The sequence below is a fragment of the Rhinichthys klamathensis genome, unplaced genomic scaffold (assembly GCF_029890125.1).
Source record: "Rhinichthys klamathensis goyatoka isolate OS25496 unplaced genomic scaffold, OSU_Roscu_1.1 h1tg000059l_1, whole genome shotgun sequence".
In the NCBI taxonomy this organism is placed as follows: domain Eukaryota; kingdom Metazoa; phylum Chordata; class Actinopteri; order Cypriniformes; family Leuciscidae; genus Rhinichthys; species Rhinichthys klamathensis.
This window is the reverse complement of record NW_026606604.1, coordinates 1,872,151-1,892,267: the sequence shown is the minus strand read 5'-3', so window position 1 is coordinate 1,892,267 and position 20,117 is coordinate 1,872,151. Positions and strand designations below refer to the sequence as shown.

Genomic DNA, 20,117 nt, shown 5'->3' with positions numbered 1-20,117 from the left:
CAGATGAAAGATATTCTTGTCTCTAATTTCAGTTTAATTTCATTGAGGAACACTTGAACACAGCAGATGTAAATAATAAATATTTACAACATACATCCAATGATTTTGCTGGCATATAACATCAAACAACATTTTGAATATCATGCACTATTATATAATATTACCGGAGAATTTGTGTCTATTGAGGTTGATTGTATGTGTTGAAAAGCTCGCTTGAATTAATTACAGTAATTTCTGATTTGAAAGTGGCTGTTTACATCAGGTTTACTGTGTAAAATGGAATATAACAGCATATTAATCATGCATTTACAGACTTGTATTCAGAATAATGAAATCTATCAGTGTTTTAATTAAATGATTGTGTCTCCAAATATTCCTCAGACAACATACCCAATCAACATGCCTTGAGCAGGGCACCTACAGTAACCTCAAGTTGCTTCATCAATTAGCCTATTTATAAACAATAAATACATTTTATTAATGAAGTAAGACTACTTGGGATGAAATGTGTCTGCTAATGACAAAGAAAGCAAGTGTGTGTCCAATTTGCATAATTTGCAGTTCAAATTTGATTGCTCCAGATAGATATTTTAGATAGGCAGGCTAGTGTTTGAATTCAGAAATCGAAGAACAACATCTCAGGACCTCATATTTAAACATGGTCAAAACACAGCGTAAACCATACAAAGATAACAGCTAATTTTGGAATAGTCTCCTTCCCCTTAAATTATTAGGCCTATAGGCAATTTATAGTTTTTTTTAACCTAAAATATATATTTTTCTCTCAGTATATTTATAGGCTCCTTTTAAGTTTGCGCGTAATTTCATTACATGACATCTTGTATGTAGAAGATAATCCCTGACATAACAGAACGTTGATGTACTACAACAAACTAGGGAAAACAGCTGCAAAAGAAATGCGGCTTCGGAGCTGTGCACTGTTCAGTGATATTTTGAACGGGTTTCAAAACGACTGGAAGTCGTCATCGACCAATCGACGTTTCCACAGTTCAGGCAACACGCAGTTCAATTTTTTATTGTATTTTTTTAAGCGTATTTGAAAGCAACTAAACAAAACCAAACAAGCGCACACATGAATCATTTTCTGCAGCCATGTGTTCACAAAGAGCATAGACCTTGACATTTCATCTATTGCTTTCGCACTAAAGCAACACAGACAGTCGTAAGCTGATGACGAACAAGAGTGATGCAGTCTTCTTGAGTGTGTTGTCAATATATCTCGCAAGTGAAGCTGTGAAGCTCCTCTCGTGCTCTGATTGTGATTCGCTCATTGGTCGCTGAACTGTCAGCAGCTCGAGCAGCGATGAGCCACTCACCCGGAGGACTGCTCACTCAGGACTCTTATGATGATGTCCCCTCATCTGAACTTATGTTTTACTCATCTGCCAACACCGTGTCCGATGTTACAACTAATGTTTGATTGACTTTATTTTTAAAGCAGGATAAACTTTACGGATTCAAGTTTTTTTTTAATTCACGGTAATCGAACATTCACGGAAGAAAAAGCGCCTGCGATGGACGCCTCAAAATTGGTTTTATTGGCTTTAAAGCTGAGCTGCGTGTTTTCTCCGGTAAGTATTTGTTTTTGTGCTTTTGTTGTATTTTAAATAGCTTACAGTTGGTTGTTTCATTACAGTCAGTATGATACCGTTGTCTTGTTAACATATATTTTTCATTATTTTAAATCCATATAGGCTAACGATATGTAGGCTACCTCGCATATTTAGTAAAAACCATGATAAATCTGACTAGAAAGCCACCGAGAAGTTGGATCCTGATTCAAGAGACTATGCAGTGAGCGCTTTGGGACGAGTGAAGGAGCCGTACATCTTTTACTTTATAAAGGCATGATAATGTTGACTTAAGCAATATGTAGCCGTCTATAGCATGTCAGATACACGTGTTTATTTGTTTGTTTTTTTAAAGACAAACAATGCATCTTAAAATAGCCTACTACTTTTTCTTTTCTTTTCTTTTTTTTACCTCGAAGAAGGGGTGAACGCACCTGTCAGATAGCGAGGAATCAACCAGAAAATTAGGCTACTTGAATTTAATTAAATTTAAAAAATCATTATGGCTTTAATCATGAAAAATTTTGAGGCATGCGTGCCGAGGTCATGGTTTTAGTTTCCCACCTTACTCGTTTATTTTATTGGGTTTTACGCATTCACTAGCACCAATCTCCATAATATCTGCGAATATTTGCACATCGTCTGTAAAAAATGTACCCTTTTTGCTGTGAATCTTAATTGGAATTTATTTTTTGTTCAAATAGCTTTTATTGTGTTAATTAGTTTATTATTGTTCTCTCTATAGCTGTAGTGTAGTAGGCTAGGATTCTATACGATTAGAAGTAGGATCTATCTATCTGGATTCTATACGATTAGAAGTAGTATCTATCTATCTATCTATCTATCTATCTATCTATCTATCTATCTATCTATCTATCTATCTATCTATCTATCTATCTATCTATCTATCTATCTATCTATCTATCTATCTATCTATCTATCTATCTATCTATTTCCATATTAAGGGCAAAATTAGGCACTTAGCAAAACCAGGGGGGAAACAAAATGAAAAATGAAACTTTGCAAAAACCAAAATGTTGCACAGTTTTGGTTCAGCTATGATACACATGGCAATTGTAACCGAAGCATTCACTAATAGTGTAAATCATACACTTCAGTGTTCATAAAAGCCTCTTACCTGCACTTTTAGCACACTTCACCCTCTTGAATCTCTGATAAAGGCTGCAGTGGTCTCTGCCACTCTCACTCACCATGTCAGAAGTTGAATGAAAAGACATTTTGGTACTGACTCTGGAATTAAATGTACCAAACATCAGCTAAAAGCATCCTTTAGAAGACATTCCTGCTGATATTTATTTCAACAAACATGGGAATTCAGGTTGACTTGCATGTTGGAGGATGTTTCACATTTGATGGAAAGCAGCTGGTTGCAATGGAAAAGATGTGTTAGTTGTTTAAGTGTTGTTTTAAATGTATTTGTTTCACTTGAGTCACATTATCAGCATGTAATTGAGCTGTATAAGAAGCTATGGATTTTAAACATATTGTTAACATGTCACATGTGATAGAATCAGCTTTGTTGCTGGCATGCTATTTGTTTTATCTTGGATAGATAGTTGGCATCACCTCAGCTTCCTGCTCTTATCAGCTGTTTCCCAAATGATGTAACATCTTTAACATTTGAACTGAAACTTCACTTCTAAAGATGAAGGTTTCAAAAGAGGGTTTTCACAGCGATGCTTTAGAAGAACCATTTTTGGTTCCCCAAAGAACCTTTCAGTGAACAGTTCTTAAAATAATCTTTTTTTTCTAAGTGTGAAGAAAATGTTAATAATCTAAAGATCCTTTTTCCACTTTAAATGTCCTTTTGTGCAATGGAAATCATGTAATCATATCAACAAAGAACCTTTATTTTTAACAATGTTAGTAAGTTGTATTTATGGATGGTGGTGGCTGTATGCACCGCCTTCTTCACTAATTTACTTTATTCTAAGGTCAACAAGCTTTCAACTGAGCTGGTTTTCAAACTGATATAATCTTGACAGTTTCAGGGAAGACAAATGAATGTGTGCTTTACACTTACTCTGAATTCTAATGATCCTTAGGGAAACTTTTAAAGACAAAGAAATTAATCATTATGTAAACCAATTTATGTAGATTTCAGCAGCAATACAATTTGAGTCCTGTAAATACAGGTCAACAAAGTTTGATTGTTTCATTTTATTTCCATTATTCCATAAATTGTCAGTCTTTTACTGTACATTTTATTCTCGGAGGATAATCTACGAAGTTAAGTCACTCAAAGAGTAAGGCTTAAAGAACATATCATTAAAATTGTGCCTAGAATACGATTGAAGACTTTATCTAAAGAACACATTATAACACAATTAATTGTAAGTACAAAACAAATTGTTATGACTTTCATTTGCTTTTGCTCATCTGTGTCAAGAAAAGAGTCTTTAGGAAACAAATGAGGAGTTTCACAGCTGGAGATGTGTATGAATCATGATAATGAGGTTTTGTTGCAGCACACAAGATTCCTGATGCAAAACTATGCCTTCAGTAAAAGGCTTGTTTACTGCAAAAAAGGAACATTTTGGTTCCTTTGTTTCTTATGCATCGTCTCTTGGAGCTGTTTTGATATAATCAAAAGAACTAGATTTATAGTTTGATAAAAGTATTCTCTTAAGTTTTTTTTGTTGTTGTTGCTAAAAGTTGTCGCTTTTTTTTTGCACTTGAATTCAGTCATTCCTTCACAATGGGCTCTATGCACGGCGGTATTTCCGGTGAAGGTCTAAGGATGCTGGATTACTTCCGCCGATCGTAGAGTCCAATGCTATACCGAGAATTTATATTGGTTTATACTCTATTGCTATACTAAATAAACGTTAGTCACAAAAACAGACAAAACAGACACCCCTCGTTTTGTTTATGCTTCTTTGTTTATTATATTAAATAAACATAACTATATATTAAATTACATCTAAACGTATTAAAGTTTCGTTTCAAAGACGAGAGGACAGTAAATTTTGAAGACTCTCCCATAATCCCGTCTTCCTCGGTTTTCCTCCGCTTTAAATCTCCCCAACCGGAAACGTAAGAGCATCCTTGCATCAAACGCGGAAGTTATGCGTGCATATAGCCCATTCTAACCGCAGGAAACAAACGCTTAAGCAGACTGTGTGCTTGGAGAAAGTTTTCCACACAGATTATAAGAGCTACTCACTCTCTGAAGAGCTAGTGCTAGAACTGGAGAGAAAGTAGCTTTAGATTTCCTCAAGTCTTCTGACTGCATCATCTATGCAAGAACACTCCCACTCGACACCCAAACCTCATAATGCTCTTCTGTCCGGTCTGTCTGCCCACCTCACTTACTCATGAAGAATAGATGTGAGACACCTATTGCTTAAGCACCATGACAACGTCCTTCGTCTGTGTTCCATATAACCAACTATATTTATAGCACTGTTCAGGTGTGAAATAAGAAAGCTCAGTGTTTTTCACTCACTTAGAGTTCCGTCTTTCTCAGGTTGTCCTCTTGCTCTATCCATCTGGGCGACCCATATGTGCTAGGCAATAATCGTTTGATAAATTAACTGAGAAATTGATAAATCAGATGAGAAAATGGTAGATCAAGTGAGCAATCAATTACAAGTGGATAAATAGATAGAAGAATCAGAGAATTTGATAATCAAAAAAATAATTAATAAAAACATAAACAATATCTATCATATATTTAAAAAACGATATTCAGTTTATAGCAATAAGTAATGTAGATGTTTTGATGAAAATGAATTAAATGTGATTACAGAGTGATTGATAATTGTATTTTATATTAATTGATTACTTTTTGATTATCCAATGATTAATTTTACAGGTTTGTAAATTGTAATTGATTGATTGCTCAAATCTGCTCAAAATTGCTCAAATAGATAGATCTATCTATCTATCTATCTATCTATCTATCTATCTATCTATCTATCTATCTATCTATCTATCTATCTATCTATCTATCTATCTATCTATCTATCTATCTATCTATCTATCTATCTATCTATCTATCTATCTATCTATCTATCTCCGTCATACCGAGATTCATTCATTCATTCGTACAGTCATTTGTTTGTTCACTCGTTCATTCATTTGTTTATTCATTCGTTGTCAGTCTCATTAAGGCTGCTTTGTAGACATACGGTATTTTCTTTGACTATAAAGGTTTTGTTAGTGTGAAATCGTTTAAACAGCTGCTGGAAACTCCCTCGAACATTGGTGTCATGCTTCAGTCATATACAAAAGTTTTATAATAACAAAAACTGACATGTTTCTATTATGTAGTGGTCGAGGGTCCTCAGTTTTATTGAGCTGCAGAAAAATCCCCAAAATCTTCTCTTATCTAAATTCATGGTGTGACACAGAGCAGATGTGTATGCAGGAAGTTTATGGTTGTCTCTGGGGTGGTCATTTATGATTCTGCTCTGCATAGTCTGCTGAGTGATTAACTTGGGGTTTTCACTTACAGCAGTAGTGTGAGTGTGCAACAGATGTATTTCCTGTTTATTCAGGTTTATATTGCTTTTCCTCTCCTCCTCTTTGCTCATAAATAGTACAGTTCTGAACTTCTTGACAGCAACGATATTTTTGTGGTCAACAGACTATATAATAAGACCCTAAATCACTCTGAACACCCGCAAAGTAACCTGCATGACACACTAGCAGCACTTGCTTGAGTTTAAACTCATGAATACCCTAACAGAGGGAATCTCAGCATGCAGTGAGTGTGCAGAATTTGGAAAACTGCAGTGGGTTAGGTTGGCTTTTGATTTCTGATTTTTAAATGTTTTTATTTTTTATTGTGCTGTGACCACTTACAAGATGGGCTGATCAGTGTTTCATCCACTGATGTGTGTGTACCAGTGATTGATTGTAGGCCTACCTGTTGATTTCATTGTGCTGGTTCATTGTGCATGTGGAGGCTATCCTATAAGCCTCGGCATAGATGGCATGGTGTTCTCAACTCGTAGCAGATAAATCCTGAGTCCAAACATTAGCTCTTTTTTGGGTGTTTTTCCCGTTTATTTATAAAAGTAAAAAGGGGATAATTCACATACTATGGTACTTCACCCAGTGCTAAATAATAAAGTGCTGTCGTGCTGTTGGTGAAGTGGGTGCTCACGGCTACGGTAAGAACCGTGTGTTCCCCGCCATCCACACCTCCTCCTGACTAATTGCCACACCTGTAAATATACCTGACTCCCAGTGACGTGTCACACCCAGTGCAACACTCCCACCAAGTGGCTAGGATAAATAATAACAGAATTAACCTATGCAGAAATGGTGAATGTATAAATGGCTCCTACACACCGGCCCCATAATTGTGTGAATATTTACTTTAACCACAATTACCCAAATTAATTTAAACTAAAGGAGTCATTTTTGCAATGATAATCTAAGTGAAATCTTCTTCTCTTGAGCTTAGGACATCTGTGGTAGGATCATCTAGTCAAGACCTCCTCTGTGACACTTCGACTTCCATCAAAAGGCAGATATTCGTTACAGGCCGTTCCAACTGACCCGTTTTTGTTTTCAGCAGCACTGAGCGGACAAAGCCTTTCTTGTCAGGGTAGGTCTGCATAATTTTTCCCATCAGCCAGGACCCTCGTGGAGCGACAGGATCCATTATGACCACAATGTCTCCGACAGAAAAGCTTCTTTTGGGTCTCGTCCACTTCTGTCTCTCCTGGAGTAGCGGTAAGTATTCCCTCACCCAGCGTTTCCAAAGAGATCAGATAGGAACTGCACCTGCCTCCATCTTCTCTTCAGATACAGGTCATCCTTACAAAAGAGCCCAGGAGGGAAGTGTGGCTTTGACCTTAAGAGCAGGATGTGGTTGGGTGTAAGTGCTTCGAGGTCATTCGCATCATCAGAGGCCTTTGTGATGGGACGACCATTGAGAATGGCTTCGACTTCACAAAGAATGGTATGAAACCCTTCATCATCCAGTGTTTGGAGTCTGAGCGTGGAAGAGAGGACCCTTTTCACAAGACGAATAAGACGCTCCCAGACCCCTCCATGGTGAGACCCGGCTGGAGGGTTGAAGGACCATGTCAGACCACTCTGCAGTAAGGCATGCTGAATCTTCTGGTGGTCTAACTCAGCAATGGCTTCCCTTAACTCCCGCTCAGCTCCTATGAAGTTGGTGCCATTGTCTGATGTCAAGTGTGTCACCTGACCTCTGCGACACATGAAACGGCGAATGGCATTTATACACGAGTCAGTGTCTAAAGCATAAGCAACTTCGAGATGAACTGCCCTACTCGCCATGCAGGTAAAGAGAACGCCGTAGCGCTTCGCTCTGCCCCGTCCCTTCTTCACCTCCACTGGCCCAAAATAGTCGACTCCCACATTTGTGAAAGCAGGTAAGTCTGGCACAATTCTCTCTACTGGTAGGTCAGCCATTTTCTGTTCCCCCGTCTTTCCTTGGAGGCGGCGACAAACTACACACTCAGAGATGACCTTCCTGCAAGCAGAATTGGCATGAGTAATCCAGTAGTGCTTCCTGAGAGAAGAGAGCATGTGATTTCTACCTGCGTGACCCAGCTTTTGATGGATATGCTTTAAAATGAGTTTGGACACATGTTGCTCTTTAGAAAGGATGACAGGATGTTTTTCAACTTCAGGCATGGCAGCCCTACTAAGCCTTCCTCCCACACGCAGCAATCCATCCTCCAACACTGGGTCCAACTTGTAGAGGTCGCTGTTTCGTTTGACAGATCCTCCGTCTTTCAAAACAACAATCTCATCGGAAAACCTCTCTTGCTGGGAAAAACAGATGATGGCACCTTCTGCCCTCTCAAGGTCACCTGCTGTCAGTGACTGTCCACGAAGTGCCAATTTTTCCCTTTGCATTTCGGCATAAAGGTAGTCGTTTCTTCTGCCTCCATTATTGTGGCCAATGCTTTCGGAGGCTTCAAGAACCTTTCTCTTTTGGGACAAGGTTCGAAGCACATCTCTGAACCTGAACATCCATGCCACAGACGTTCTCAGCTTCTTAAAATCTGAAAAGTAGCTTAAAAACATTTTTGTTGCATTCAGTGAACAGTGGGAGACAAAGGCATTCACCAGTGGGTCTTTCTTCACCTCCGGGTCCTCCACAGGGATCAGAGGTTGTTCCATGATGGTCTTAGGCCATTCCACTTCCTCCCTCAAGAGAAATTCTGGTCCTTTCAGCCACCGCTCGCATGCAAGAAATTCTTCAGCACTTAGACCCCTGGATGCCTCATCTGCTGGATTAAGTCTTGTACCAATGTGTCTCCACTGTGCAACATCTGTTTCATTTCTGATCACAGCCACCCTATTGGCCACAAACGTATGAAACCTCCTGATCTCGTTTCCAATATACTTTAAAACAGTTGTGCTGTCTGTCCAGAATACTGATGGGTATAGATCCAGCTGCAACTCCCTCTTCAGCATCTTGTCCACCCGGACAGCCAGGACAGCAGCAGTCAGCTCAAGACGAGGGATTGTTATTTGCTTTAAAGGGGCAACCCTGGCCTTGCCCAAGATAAAAGCAATACTGACATGGTTTCTCTTATTCTCCATCCTGAGATATGATGCAGTTCCGTAGCCATACTCACTGGCATCGGAGAAGTGATGCAACTGCAGGTGAGTAGGTGTTCCAAAGTCCTTTGGCTTGATGCACCGGTCCACTGTGAGCTCAGTGATATGATGGAGATTAGCCAGCCATTTGGACCACTGCTCGGAAAAGACATGAGGAATGCTGGCATCCCAGCCGATGTTCAACCTACACATCTCCTGCAGCATCCTTTTAACAGGCAAGGTAAATGGTGCAAGAAAACCCAAAGGGTCATAGATGGACGACACCACAGACAATATGCCACGTCTTGTATGTGGGCGCTCCTCTATGGCTATCCTAAAGGTCAGAACGTCTGCGTCTATGCACCAATGAAGACCAAGAGCTGTTTCAACAGGACTTGCCTTTTGATCCAGGTTAAGCCCCCTAATGGTCTTGGAGCGCTGTGGCTCAGGAATACTAGTCAAGACTTCACTGCTGTTGCTTGTCCACTTCCACAGGCGGAATCCTCCCTTTGCACAGGCTTCAGTCAATTCATGCACCATTTTTATGGCTTTAGCCTCCGATGACACAGATTTTAAACAATCATCCATGTAGAAATTTTGGAGTATTGTGTTCAGAACACTGGGTTCAAAGTTGTCTTTGTAGTCTCGCACAATTCTCTGCAGTGCATAATTCGCACAACTGGGCGAAGACACGGCGCCAAAGAGGTGAACTCTCATCCTGTATTGCCTAGAAGCTTGTCTTGTATCGCCATCAGGATACCACAAGAAGCGTAAAAAGTCTGTGTGCTCCGGAGTCACCCTCACCTGATGGAACATAGCTTGGATGTCTGCCATCAGCGCTACACGTTCCTGTCTAAACCTGGTAAGTACGCCAAGTAAGGTGCTTGTGAGGTAAGGCCCCTGCAACAGATGTGAATTCAATGAAATTCCTTTAAACACAGCAGCACAGTCAAAGACAACTCTAAGGGTTTTCTTTTTCGGATGGTATACCCCATGATGAGGAATATACCACACCTTGCCGTCATCTCGCTTCAACTGCTGCTGTGGTACGAGCTCAGCATAACCCTTTTCAATAACTTCGGAGAGGAAAGCTGTGTACTCTTGATGGTAATCTTTGTTCCTCTTGAATTTCCTGTGAAGACTTAAGAGACGCTGCTCTGCGATGCTGTGGTTATTTGGCAAGATGACATCTTCAGCCTTAAAAGGCAAATCAAAGCAGTAGTGTCCTTCATCAAGCTGAACTGAAGACTCCATTATTTGCATGAACCTTTGATCCTCTCTAGAAAGGCAAACATCGTCTGATTTTTCATCGAAATCCCGATTGTATTGGGCAACCAATAAGTCTTGTAGCTTGGCAACTGAGATCCTATTGGCAGTGACAGCAGGACGGCCCATCTTGACATTACGCGGCTCACCACCTCTCAGCGGACCATTCACGACCCACCCCAGTAGAGTCCTGACAGCATATGGACCTTCACCTTGGCTATTTATTATTTCCCAAGGTTCCATAAGCTTCGGCGCATTGGTGCCTATCAGCAATTCCACCTCTGCCTCAAGACTGGGAACTGAAATGCCTTCGAGGTATTTCCATCCCTCTAGGTCCTGTTGAGTGAGAATGTTATTTCTACTCACAGGCATAGTCCTCTGAGTGTAGACTTCAGGTAAGTTCAGGAAGTTTTCTTCATTCAAGCCAGAAACCTCGAGACCACTAAGCAAGAATGTGTCTACAGACCTCTCTTGGCCAAGAGTACGAAGAAGAATGCTAGTCTTGACTCCTGAAAGATTCAGTTTTCTCATGAGATGTTGGGTACAGAAAGAAGCTGAACTCCCAGGGTCTAGAAAGGCATAGGTGTTCATAATTGTGCTCCCGGACTTGGCCTTCACCTGTACAGGCACAATAGAGAGAACACATTCATCACTTCCGGCCCCAGTATGGCCACATGTCTCCAATGACACGGATGCATTATTGACGGACACTTCCTGTGTTTTAGATTCAACGTGTAGGACAGTTGGATGTTTGTGTTTACACATATCACATGTCAAAGGCTTGTCACATTCCCTGCTCATATGACCTCTCCTCAGACAGCTGAAACACACTCTGCCTACTTTCAAAGCCTCCAATTTCTCCCTGTGTGTCATCTCGTCAAGCTGTGAACACTTCTCCACTGAATGCTGGCTCTTACACACACAGCATGACTCTTCGTCATTCTTTTGTGAAGCTGGCCCTCTGCGCTGTTGGTGCCAAGCTGCTGATGTGGTTGATCCTAAGGCAGTATTGATGGCAGCAACAGTAGCTTGGCCTCTTCCGGTATGTCTACTCTTGGGTTTAGAGGAAGGGTCTGGTGGCGTACCCTGTAGGTCACCAAAGAGAGGATCAGACAGAATCTTTACCTGACGCTCAATGAAGGCCACAAAATCTGGGAACATAGCTCTGTAACCACGGCGCTCCTGTAGCTCCCAGGCGACAGACCTCCATTTTTCCCTCAGTTTATATGGCAACTTCATCATTATCAGGCGAAGATTGGATGGCACGTTCAACTCCTCCATATGCTGTAAATCTTCCATGACATTGCAACAATCCCTTAAAAAGATTGAAAAAGACTGCAGAGCATTAATGTCATCAACCCTCATCGTAGGCCATGTCATAGCCTTCTCCATATAAGCTACAGCAATTTTTATTTCATTTCCGAAATATTCTTTCAATAGATTCTTTGCTCTCTCATAGCCCTGCCCAGGAGCCATGTTATAGCAACTCCGAACCAGTTCCCTTGGCTGCCCTCTGGTATGTTGCTCAAGGTAATAAAGACATTCTTGTTTATCTGTAGTTTTCCTTTCAATAGCTTGCTCGAAAGCTCTAATGAAGGCAGCATACTTAAGTGGATCACCATCAAACTCTGGGATAGCTCGTGGCGGAAGAGAGGCTATGGCTTGGTTTTGAACCAGCTGAACGATGATGTTAGTTTGCTGTTGCATAAGGTCATACAAAGTAGGGTGTTGAACATTGTCAAGAGAGGAATGATGATGAGACTGTGATTGCATACATGTACTCTCTTGTGAGGTCAGTGGCTGAAATCCTGCTGTTAAAGCGTTGGAGTGTCTGGATCCGTGTCCCTGCCATTCAGACTCATGCATGTGGGTAGGCCGACTCCCTTGTGAGATCAACGGCTGAAGTCCTGTTGGTGCAGCGTTGGTGGGTCTGGTTTCAAGGACATTTCCCCGCGCTTCAGACCTGTGAGAAGATGGTGCATATGACACTGAAGACAAAGGGTTATCAGACCTTACTGAAGACTGGGCTTGTGAAATGTGTGGCCTTCCCTTAGGCCGCACAGCCAATGGCAGAGAATGGTCCTGTTGGAAAGAGACAGTTTTAGGAAGTTGCGAGACAGGAGCTGTGTTAGAATAACTTGATGTCTGTGATTTCAAATGAGCATGAAGATAGGCATTCATGGCATCCTCTCCATTATCCCCTTCATACTCGTCCACATCTTCACCACCACGCACATTTTCAAACACAGACAATCTAGCTGTAGCAGCAGCCAACTTGGCCTCAACCTCTAGCTGTTCCTTTTTCCTTTTCAGCTTTGCCTTTTCCATTTGAAGGGAATCTTCCTCAGCGTCAATGTCATGCATTTTTCTCAAAGCAGCTACAGACTGTAGAAGTGCAGCCCTTTCAGCCTTTGCCTTTAAACGTACAGAAATAATACTGGAAGCCTTTGAATGGACAGAAGAGTGATCTTTATGTTTTGACCCTTTACTTGAAACATTGGATATGCTATCTTCAGGCCTTATGTCAGAATTTATTTTAGACAGCACATCAAGATTCTCATCATTTTTTGGATCAGCATCGGCCAACCAGTTCTTTACATCATTCTCAAATGTATTCATTTCCTCTGTTTTCTGTGCAAGCCAACGTTGTTGTTTGTCATGTTCAGAATCTGGCATAGGCATTTCCAGCAAAGTAGTTTGAGTTTCTAAAGCCTCATTGCACAACGTGGTATATTTGTTTAGACAATTCTTCACATCAAACACAGTTTGAGATGTTCTGTTCCCAGAAAGAACCTCATTAATCCTCTGCTTAATTTTATTAGCTTGCATAAGTTGGGATTTCCGATTTTTTTGCAGATTTTCGTACAACATTGTAAATCCCTTAGCTGTTAATTTTCTTATGCGTTTCCCCGAGTCATCAACAGCAACACTAGGCTTATCAGAAATATAATTTTCGTCTGTAGCCACAGAAGCAATTTTGGCTCCATCGAGCAAGGTTTCTTCCTCTGCACTCATCTTTATGCACTAAGCACGTCAAGTTCAAAGCACTCAATGAAAACAGCAAAATTAACTTTACTTATGCAGAGGCAACCAACAGCACGCACAACAAAGCACTTTCAATTTTACGAAGCAACAACACTGAAACAGTCTTTCATTTCGATTTCGAGAGTCCACCTTTTTTCCAATTCCTTCAGCAGAAATATTATGAAAGTGTACCCACCAGCTTTCCGTGATTGCGATCTGCGTGAGAACTTACAGGTGTTTCAATGATGACTTCCAAACTCCGCGACAGGTAAGCAATCCAATGAGATGGGTAATCCTTTCAATATCCAAACGATCAAGACACTCCTGTCCAGTTCAGAAGCGTATCCAAAACAGAAAGGAATCGGTTCTTACTGTGTGGAGGCTATCCTATAAGCCTCGGCATAGATGGCATGGTGTTCTCAACTCGTAGCAGATAAATCCTGAGTCCAAACATTAGCTCTTTTTTTGGGTGTTTTTCCCGTTTATTTATAAAAGTAAAAAGGGGATAATTCACATACTATGGTACTTCACCCAGTGCTAAATAATAAAGTGCTGTCGTGCTGTTGGTGAAGTGGGTGCTCACGGCTACGGTAAGAACCGTGTGTTCCCCGCCATCCACACCTCCTCCTGACTAATTGCCACACCTGTAAATATACCTGACTCCCAGTGACGTGTCACACCCAGTGCAACACTCCCACCAAGTGGCTAGGATAAATAATAACAGAATTAACCTATGCAGAAATGGCGAATGTATAAATGGCTCCTACAGTGCATTCATTGTGTTGGTCTTGTTGGCTTCCTTTGTGGCTTGTGAGTTATGGTGACATCATCTGACAAGATTTATCAGGATCATTCCAGTTAACCATTCAGCAGAAATCAAGTGCTGTTTTAGACAAAATGTACATTTGGCAGATCATCTAAGAAATTAAAGGAAAAAGCATGAACTATAATGATCTCAAGGATCGATCTCGGGCCGATTAAGCAGTTTCTTAACTGATCGATATCGGCTATCCAAAGCCCTATCCATTATTTTATGTCAGCGGTCATGCAGGTACCGTGCAGTAGGTGGCGATATGGACCTTTAAGCAGGTTTGCCAGCCGCCATTAAAAGGAAAAGAAGAAGCTCAAATGTGCCATAGGCCCAATCCCAAATGGCACACTTCATGTGCACTTTCGGTCTTGTGGACTTACAATGGCTGCCGCGTGCACGTGTCCGTTAAGTCCGTGAGACCGCAGTGTGTCCCATTTGTCATTTTTAGATCTCAGAAGGGTGCTCGCGAGCGCCCCCTCTGCGGTCGAATTGCGCCCTTGATGCGCACTTTTGCCGAGCCCGCGCTGATGCGGACTCCACAGCAGACTTCTTCCCGACATTCAAAGCGGCGTTACGTCGCGAAAGTGCGGACTCAGAGGAAGCCCGCGAGTGCTTAGGGTTCCATTTGGGACAGGGCCATAGACAGTATAAGAAATGTGCGTGTGCGACTTTTAGGCCCTGTCCCAAATGGCACACTTCATGTGCACTTTCGGTCTTGTGGACTTACAATGGCTGCCTCGTGCGCGTGTCCGTTAAGTCCTTGAGACCGCAGTGTGTCCCATTTGTCATTTTTAGATCTCAGAAGGGTGCTCGCGAACGCCCCCTCTGCGGTCGATTTGCGCCCTTGATGCGCACTTTTGCCGAGCCCGCGCTGATGCGGACTCCACAGCAGACTTCTTCCCGACATTCAAAGCGGCGTTACGTCGCGAAAGTGCGGACTCAGAGGAAGACCGCGAGTGCTTAGGGTTCCATTTGAGACAGGGCAATACTTGTCTATGGTGTGCGATGATCGAGAACCAATGATGTCTGAACGCGTCACATACGCACGTTCAAGTTTCCGTGATTAGCATATTTGATGCACACTTTTGTAAGGAATCACTCAAAAGACATTTTTTTATATGCCGTCAAACTATCTGAGACATTGTTGCCATAACGCATTGGTTATGAGTTGCATCTTGCTTCGGACTTGACTGACAGACTGGCATTCTGATAACTTGAGCTTTATGCTTTCTAACCTTATCTTCTTTTTGTTGCAATTATTCTGTTTACTGTACACATAATATACAAGAGGTTTATATCAGTAGTCCCATATTCATAATCGTGACCACACAGTCTGTTAAAAATGTCTACCATTGTAACAGATGTTTACGTTTACCAATGTCTTTATACATACATTCCATATATGTATAATGCATTGTGATAGAAAGATACCCCCTTTTTTTACATTTGAGCCCCTGACCCTGCACAAAAAAAACTTGACTGGCACATCCCTATTTCAGGCTTCTTTAAGAATATCACAGCTTTTTCATTACTTCATTACAACGATCTGGACAATGAAAAATTTCATCCTGTAAATAATAAGAACTAAGAGGAAGTAGTCTTATATGAAAAACAATATGTGAGAAGAATTTTCCAAACCTGTTGCGTACCTTACAGGTGCACTCAGTAATTTTTGTTTATGTTGCACTGATCAATACTGCAGTCATTTACTTTTACTGACACCTAGTGGTCTGGATGCAGATTTATTATTATTAAACAGTTACAGATTCTCATCTGTTGTTCATTGTTAATAACATATACATTTATGGAGCCGTTTCCTCTGGATTACGTTCTGACTAATAGAGACTGTAAAATTAATTGTTGGTAAGAAGACCCTTCATATTTGACTTTAGGAATATTTGAAACCTCATTTTTTGCAATTTGTTAAATGGCTACTGAGAATGCTTTGCCAAAAAAGTTTTAAATGATCTTGACAACAAATTATTTTTTATGTAGGGCCTAGTTTCTATATATACACATTTCAACATTAGAGTTTCTCTCAAAGGATTTGACACATTTCTCCAAACTAAGATTACCGCTCTCAATTTAACACGTGATCTGAACACTTTGTAATTGTCCTAAACAGATTGTAAATTTTTATTCATTTTATACAGACTACAAATCATATGCACAATCTTCTCAAAACATTGTGTACAAAATTTTCAAATGAGTTCACAACAGTTCACACGGCCAACTAAAATTTAATATATATAAGTAAAAACATTTGCAGCTCTTTTAATTGATTTTACAAAAAAAATGATTTACCATTTTTCCAAACACTACAAACAAAACTCTGTAATTTGTCACATGGAATGATTTCAGTTGGCCCCAATCTGTGTCACAGGAAATGCAATTTTTCTAATTGTTTACACAGCTATCACAATTGCATTAACTATTACAACTTTTTCAAAAGTAACAAACATTGTTATACAAAAAAGAGAGAGTCAAGGAATTAGTGTAATGAGAGGAAGAGAAAGATCAAGTAGAAAGAGGTGAGGGGAGAGGAGGAGGGAGATTAAGAGAAGGAGAGGGCATATGAAGAGTAGAATAGGGATAAAGCTGAAGGAGAAGAGATGGGAAAATTGGAGGTGTTGATGTAGTGGAAAGAATAAGAGGAGAAATTCTAAGAAGACATGAACAGAAATAAAGGGGACAGCAGGATAAAAGAGGAGTGAAGAGACGTAGAAGGTACAGACTTTCAAATGAAAGTGGAAGTCACCCTAAGTGACCATGTAATAATTACTTGTGACCTCTTTTGAGCGAAGCTGAAACAGAACCAGAGTGTTACTATGGCATTCAACTTCTATATTTATGAGTATTGAGTATTTATGAACTGTATTATGATAGCTGATAGTGTACATTTGAGTTTTGAGACCGCTTTAGACTCAGGATGACCAAGTTTGTTTTCAATGGAATAAGAGCATGTAATTGTTAAAGGGGTCATATAATGGTACATGCACTTTTACAAGTTGATTGTACTGAAATGTGTGTTGGCAGTGCCTGTACACAACCATCATATAATGATAAAAATCCATCCAGTGTTTTTGTTTTTATCTCCTTATATGTTTTCCCCTGCCTCAAATCGAGCCGTTCGAGCCTGTGACGTCACAAGCTCGCACGCCCCTCCCACGATTGTTGATTGACAGAAGGGTTTCAACACAGACCCGCCCTCGCTCGTGAGGGAGCTGTCAATCATAGTCTGCGCGGACCGGCGCGGTCATTGTTGATATGCTGGAGCACTGTCTATGAGCAGAATGGCGTCTAAGCGATTGTGGTGTTCTGTTCTTGGGTGTAATAACGAACACAGCAGTCATTTTAATGTTCCTAAATCCGAACCGCTGAAGACGCAGTGGCTGAGTTTGTTTTCGAAGGGAATATTCCCCACGAATCATTTGCGCGAATCATTTCACACACCAGACTGCTTTATAAACGAGGAGGTATAAAGCTGGTTTTGCTAAGAAGCTGCTCCTGAAAGGATCGGTACCAGATATTCATGTTCCTGCTGCTGCTCCAGAAGAACTGAAGTGAGTGTAACGTTTTATTAAACTTTATATTAATATTTATATTAATCCTTGTAAATCGCTTGCACGCTTCACGATGAATGCGTCTAAGGTTTACACTCAGGGTACATTACGGCATGTTTTCTATGTATGACGTTCTCAATATAATGCATAATCCCACGTTTATACTGAACAACGTGTTATGGTTATTGTGTTATTGTGTTACAAACGGTGTACACCAGAGCCGGCTCTGGTGTACGCATAGAACAGAGAGGCGGAGTCAGCAAATCTCATGATCATTTAAAGTCATATACACTGAAACGGCGTGCTGAAAACAGAGCTGTTTTTTACCAGGTAAAATAAGTGTTCCCTTTCGAGGGAACTCTACACTGCGTCGAGAATCGACACTTTGGGGACGCTCCCTAAGCATGCGCCTCTGAAGTATGAATGAAACTATTCCAATCCTGATTGGTGTTGCGTCATGACGTAACATGTGACGGCATAACCGGATGCATAAAAGCTACGCCGGAACAAACACAAACTAGCTTTCGCTCTTCAGCAAGCGCTCTGTGTTGAAAACTGTCTGTCTTATTTGGTGTTGTTTGTCTCAGAAAGTTTGATATTATGGCCAGCGAACAATTTAAAGCTTGTGTGCACCCTTGCCCTCGTTTCATCACGGGTGGGGACACACATGCTTTATGTGTGAATTGTTTGGGAGCGCAGCATGCACGAGCAGCTCTCGAGGGAGCTGCTTGTGTAGACTGTGAAGCACTTCCCATTAGAGTGCTGCGCTCCCGGCTGGCGTGCTTTGATGAGCACGGTCAGGCTCGCGTTCCCCATGGTTCTGGTCCCGCGTCCGTTGAGGCGGCGCGGCGATTGAGATCGTGGGGTTCGCAGCGGGATCTTGTTGATGAGATTGAGACTGCTGAGGCACCTTCTCACTCTTCATCGGAGGATCTCGTAGCCCCTGAGAGTGGTGCAGGAGCCCGCATCGCGGCTTCTCCTGCCCATAATCAGGTCCCAATGCTTGAGCTCTCTGCTTCCGAGGAAGTAGATGTGCTCAGTATTGATGCGGATGACCGTGATCTAGGCGCGCCAGTTCACGGCCAAGGTTATGAGGAGCTGGTGGAGGTTGTGACTCGTGCTGTGGCCAGACTTAACATCAGCTGGCCACATGATGAGCAGGGAACGCAAGTGAGAAGCAAGCTTGATGAGCGTTTCCTGCAGCACAGATCACAACCTCAGCGCCGGGATTTGCCGTTTTTCCCCGATCTCCACAAAGAGATCTCGAGATCGTGGGATAAACCGCACTCATCCCGTGTCTCCAATCCCAGTATGGTGGATTATAGCAATGTTATGGGGGCACGGGATATGGGTTATGGGAAGATGCCTAAAGTGGAGGAGGCTCTAGCGGGTTATCTTTCCCCTGAGTCGGCATCTTCCCTAAAAACCCCGGCGCTGCCTAGTAAGCCCTGCAGAGATACATCTGCATTAATAGGCAGGGCTTACATGGCGGCAGGTCGGGCTGGTTCATGTCTGCACTCTATGGCACTCTTGCAGGCATACCAGGCCGACCTCCTGAAAGATTTAGATGAGGGGGAGGGGCCAACTCCTGAGGATATTGCGGAGTTGAGGAGAGCCACAGATCTGTCTCTTCGGGCCACAAAAGAGACGGCCCGCGCCATTGGCCGCTCTATGGCAGCTATGGTGGCCACGGAGAGACATCTGTGGCTAAATCTATCCGGTATGAAAGAGAAGGATAGATCCTTTCTGCTGGATGCGCCGCTTTCGCCTTCTGGCCTGTTCGGCGACGCCGTTACATCGGTCGTCGACAGGTTTCAGGAGGCAAAGAAACAATCTGCGGCGTTCCAGCAGTACCTCCCCCGTAAGGCGAAATCTAAATCGAGTAGGGTGGGGCCAAAAGATCAGCCCCAGCCATCAGCCAGCTCCTCACACCGAGCAGAGCAGAGAGAGAGCGTTTCCTCTAGAGCCCCTCCTCCTGGAGCTTGGCAACAGAGGAAACACTCTCAAAAATCGAAGTCCTCCAACCAGAAAGGCGACCTGAGGGACGTCATTCAGGCTAGGAGGGCTTCGGGGAAGAGGTCCTAACCGAAGTGGTAGGACCTCTGAGGGCTGTCCCCTCCGCTGTAGGACAACCGAGGTTGTTCTCGCAGCGGAGCCCTCTAGGAAACGATGTATGTTGCCCGCCGTCAACGACGCTTCGGGCCGCATCTCTTTCCAGCGAAAATATTCTAATAAAGAAAAAGCATCAATTATGGCCACAAAAGCCGTATCGACTATACCCTGCCGGTATTCCGCTTCAGGGAG

General features: G+C 41.9%; 1 protein-coding gene across 1 annotated transcript in view; it reads left to right on the top strand.

Annotated features, from left to right (window-relative positions):
• Positions 1 to 1,214: 1,214 nt before the first annotated feature.
• vipr1b (vasoactive intestinal peptide receptor 1b) overlaps positions 1,215 to 20,117 on the top strand; it is a 93,059-nt gene continuing 74,156 nt past the window's right edge. The window contains exon 1 of the mRNA XM_056248877.1: positions 1,215 to 1,592. Coding sequence (XP_056104852.1) covers positions 1,536 to 1,592 — 57 coding nt within the window. The 5' untranslated portion in view covers positions 1,215 to 1,535. The remainder of the gene's footprint in view (positions 1,593 to 20,117) is intronic.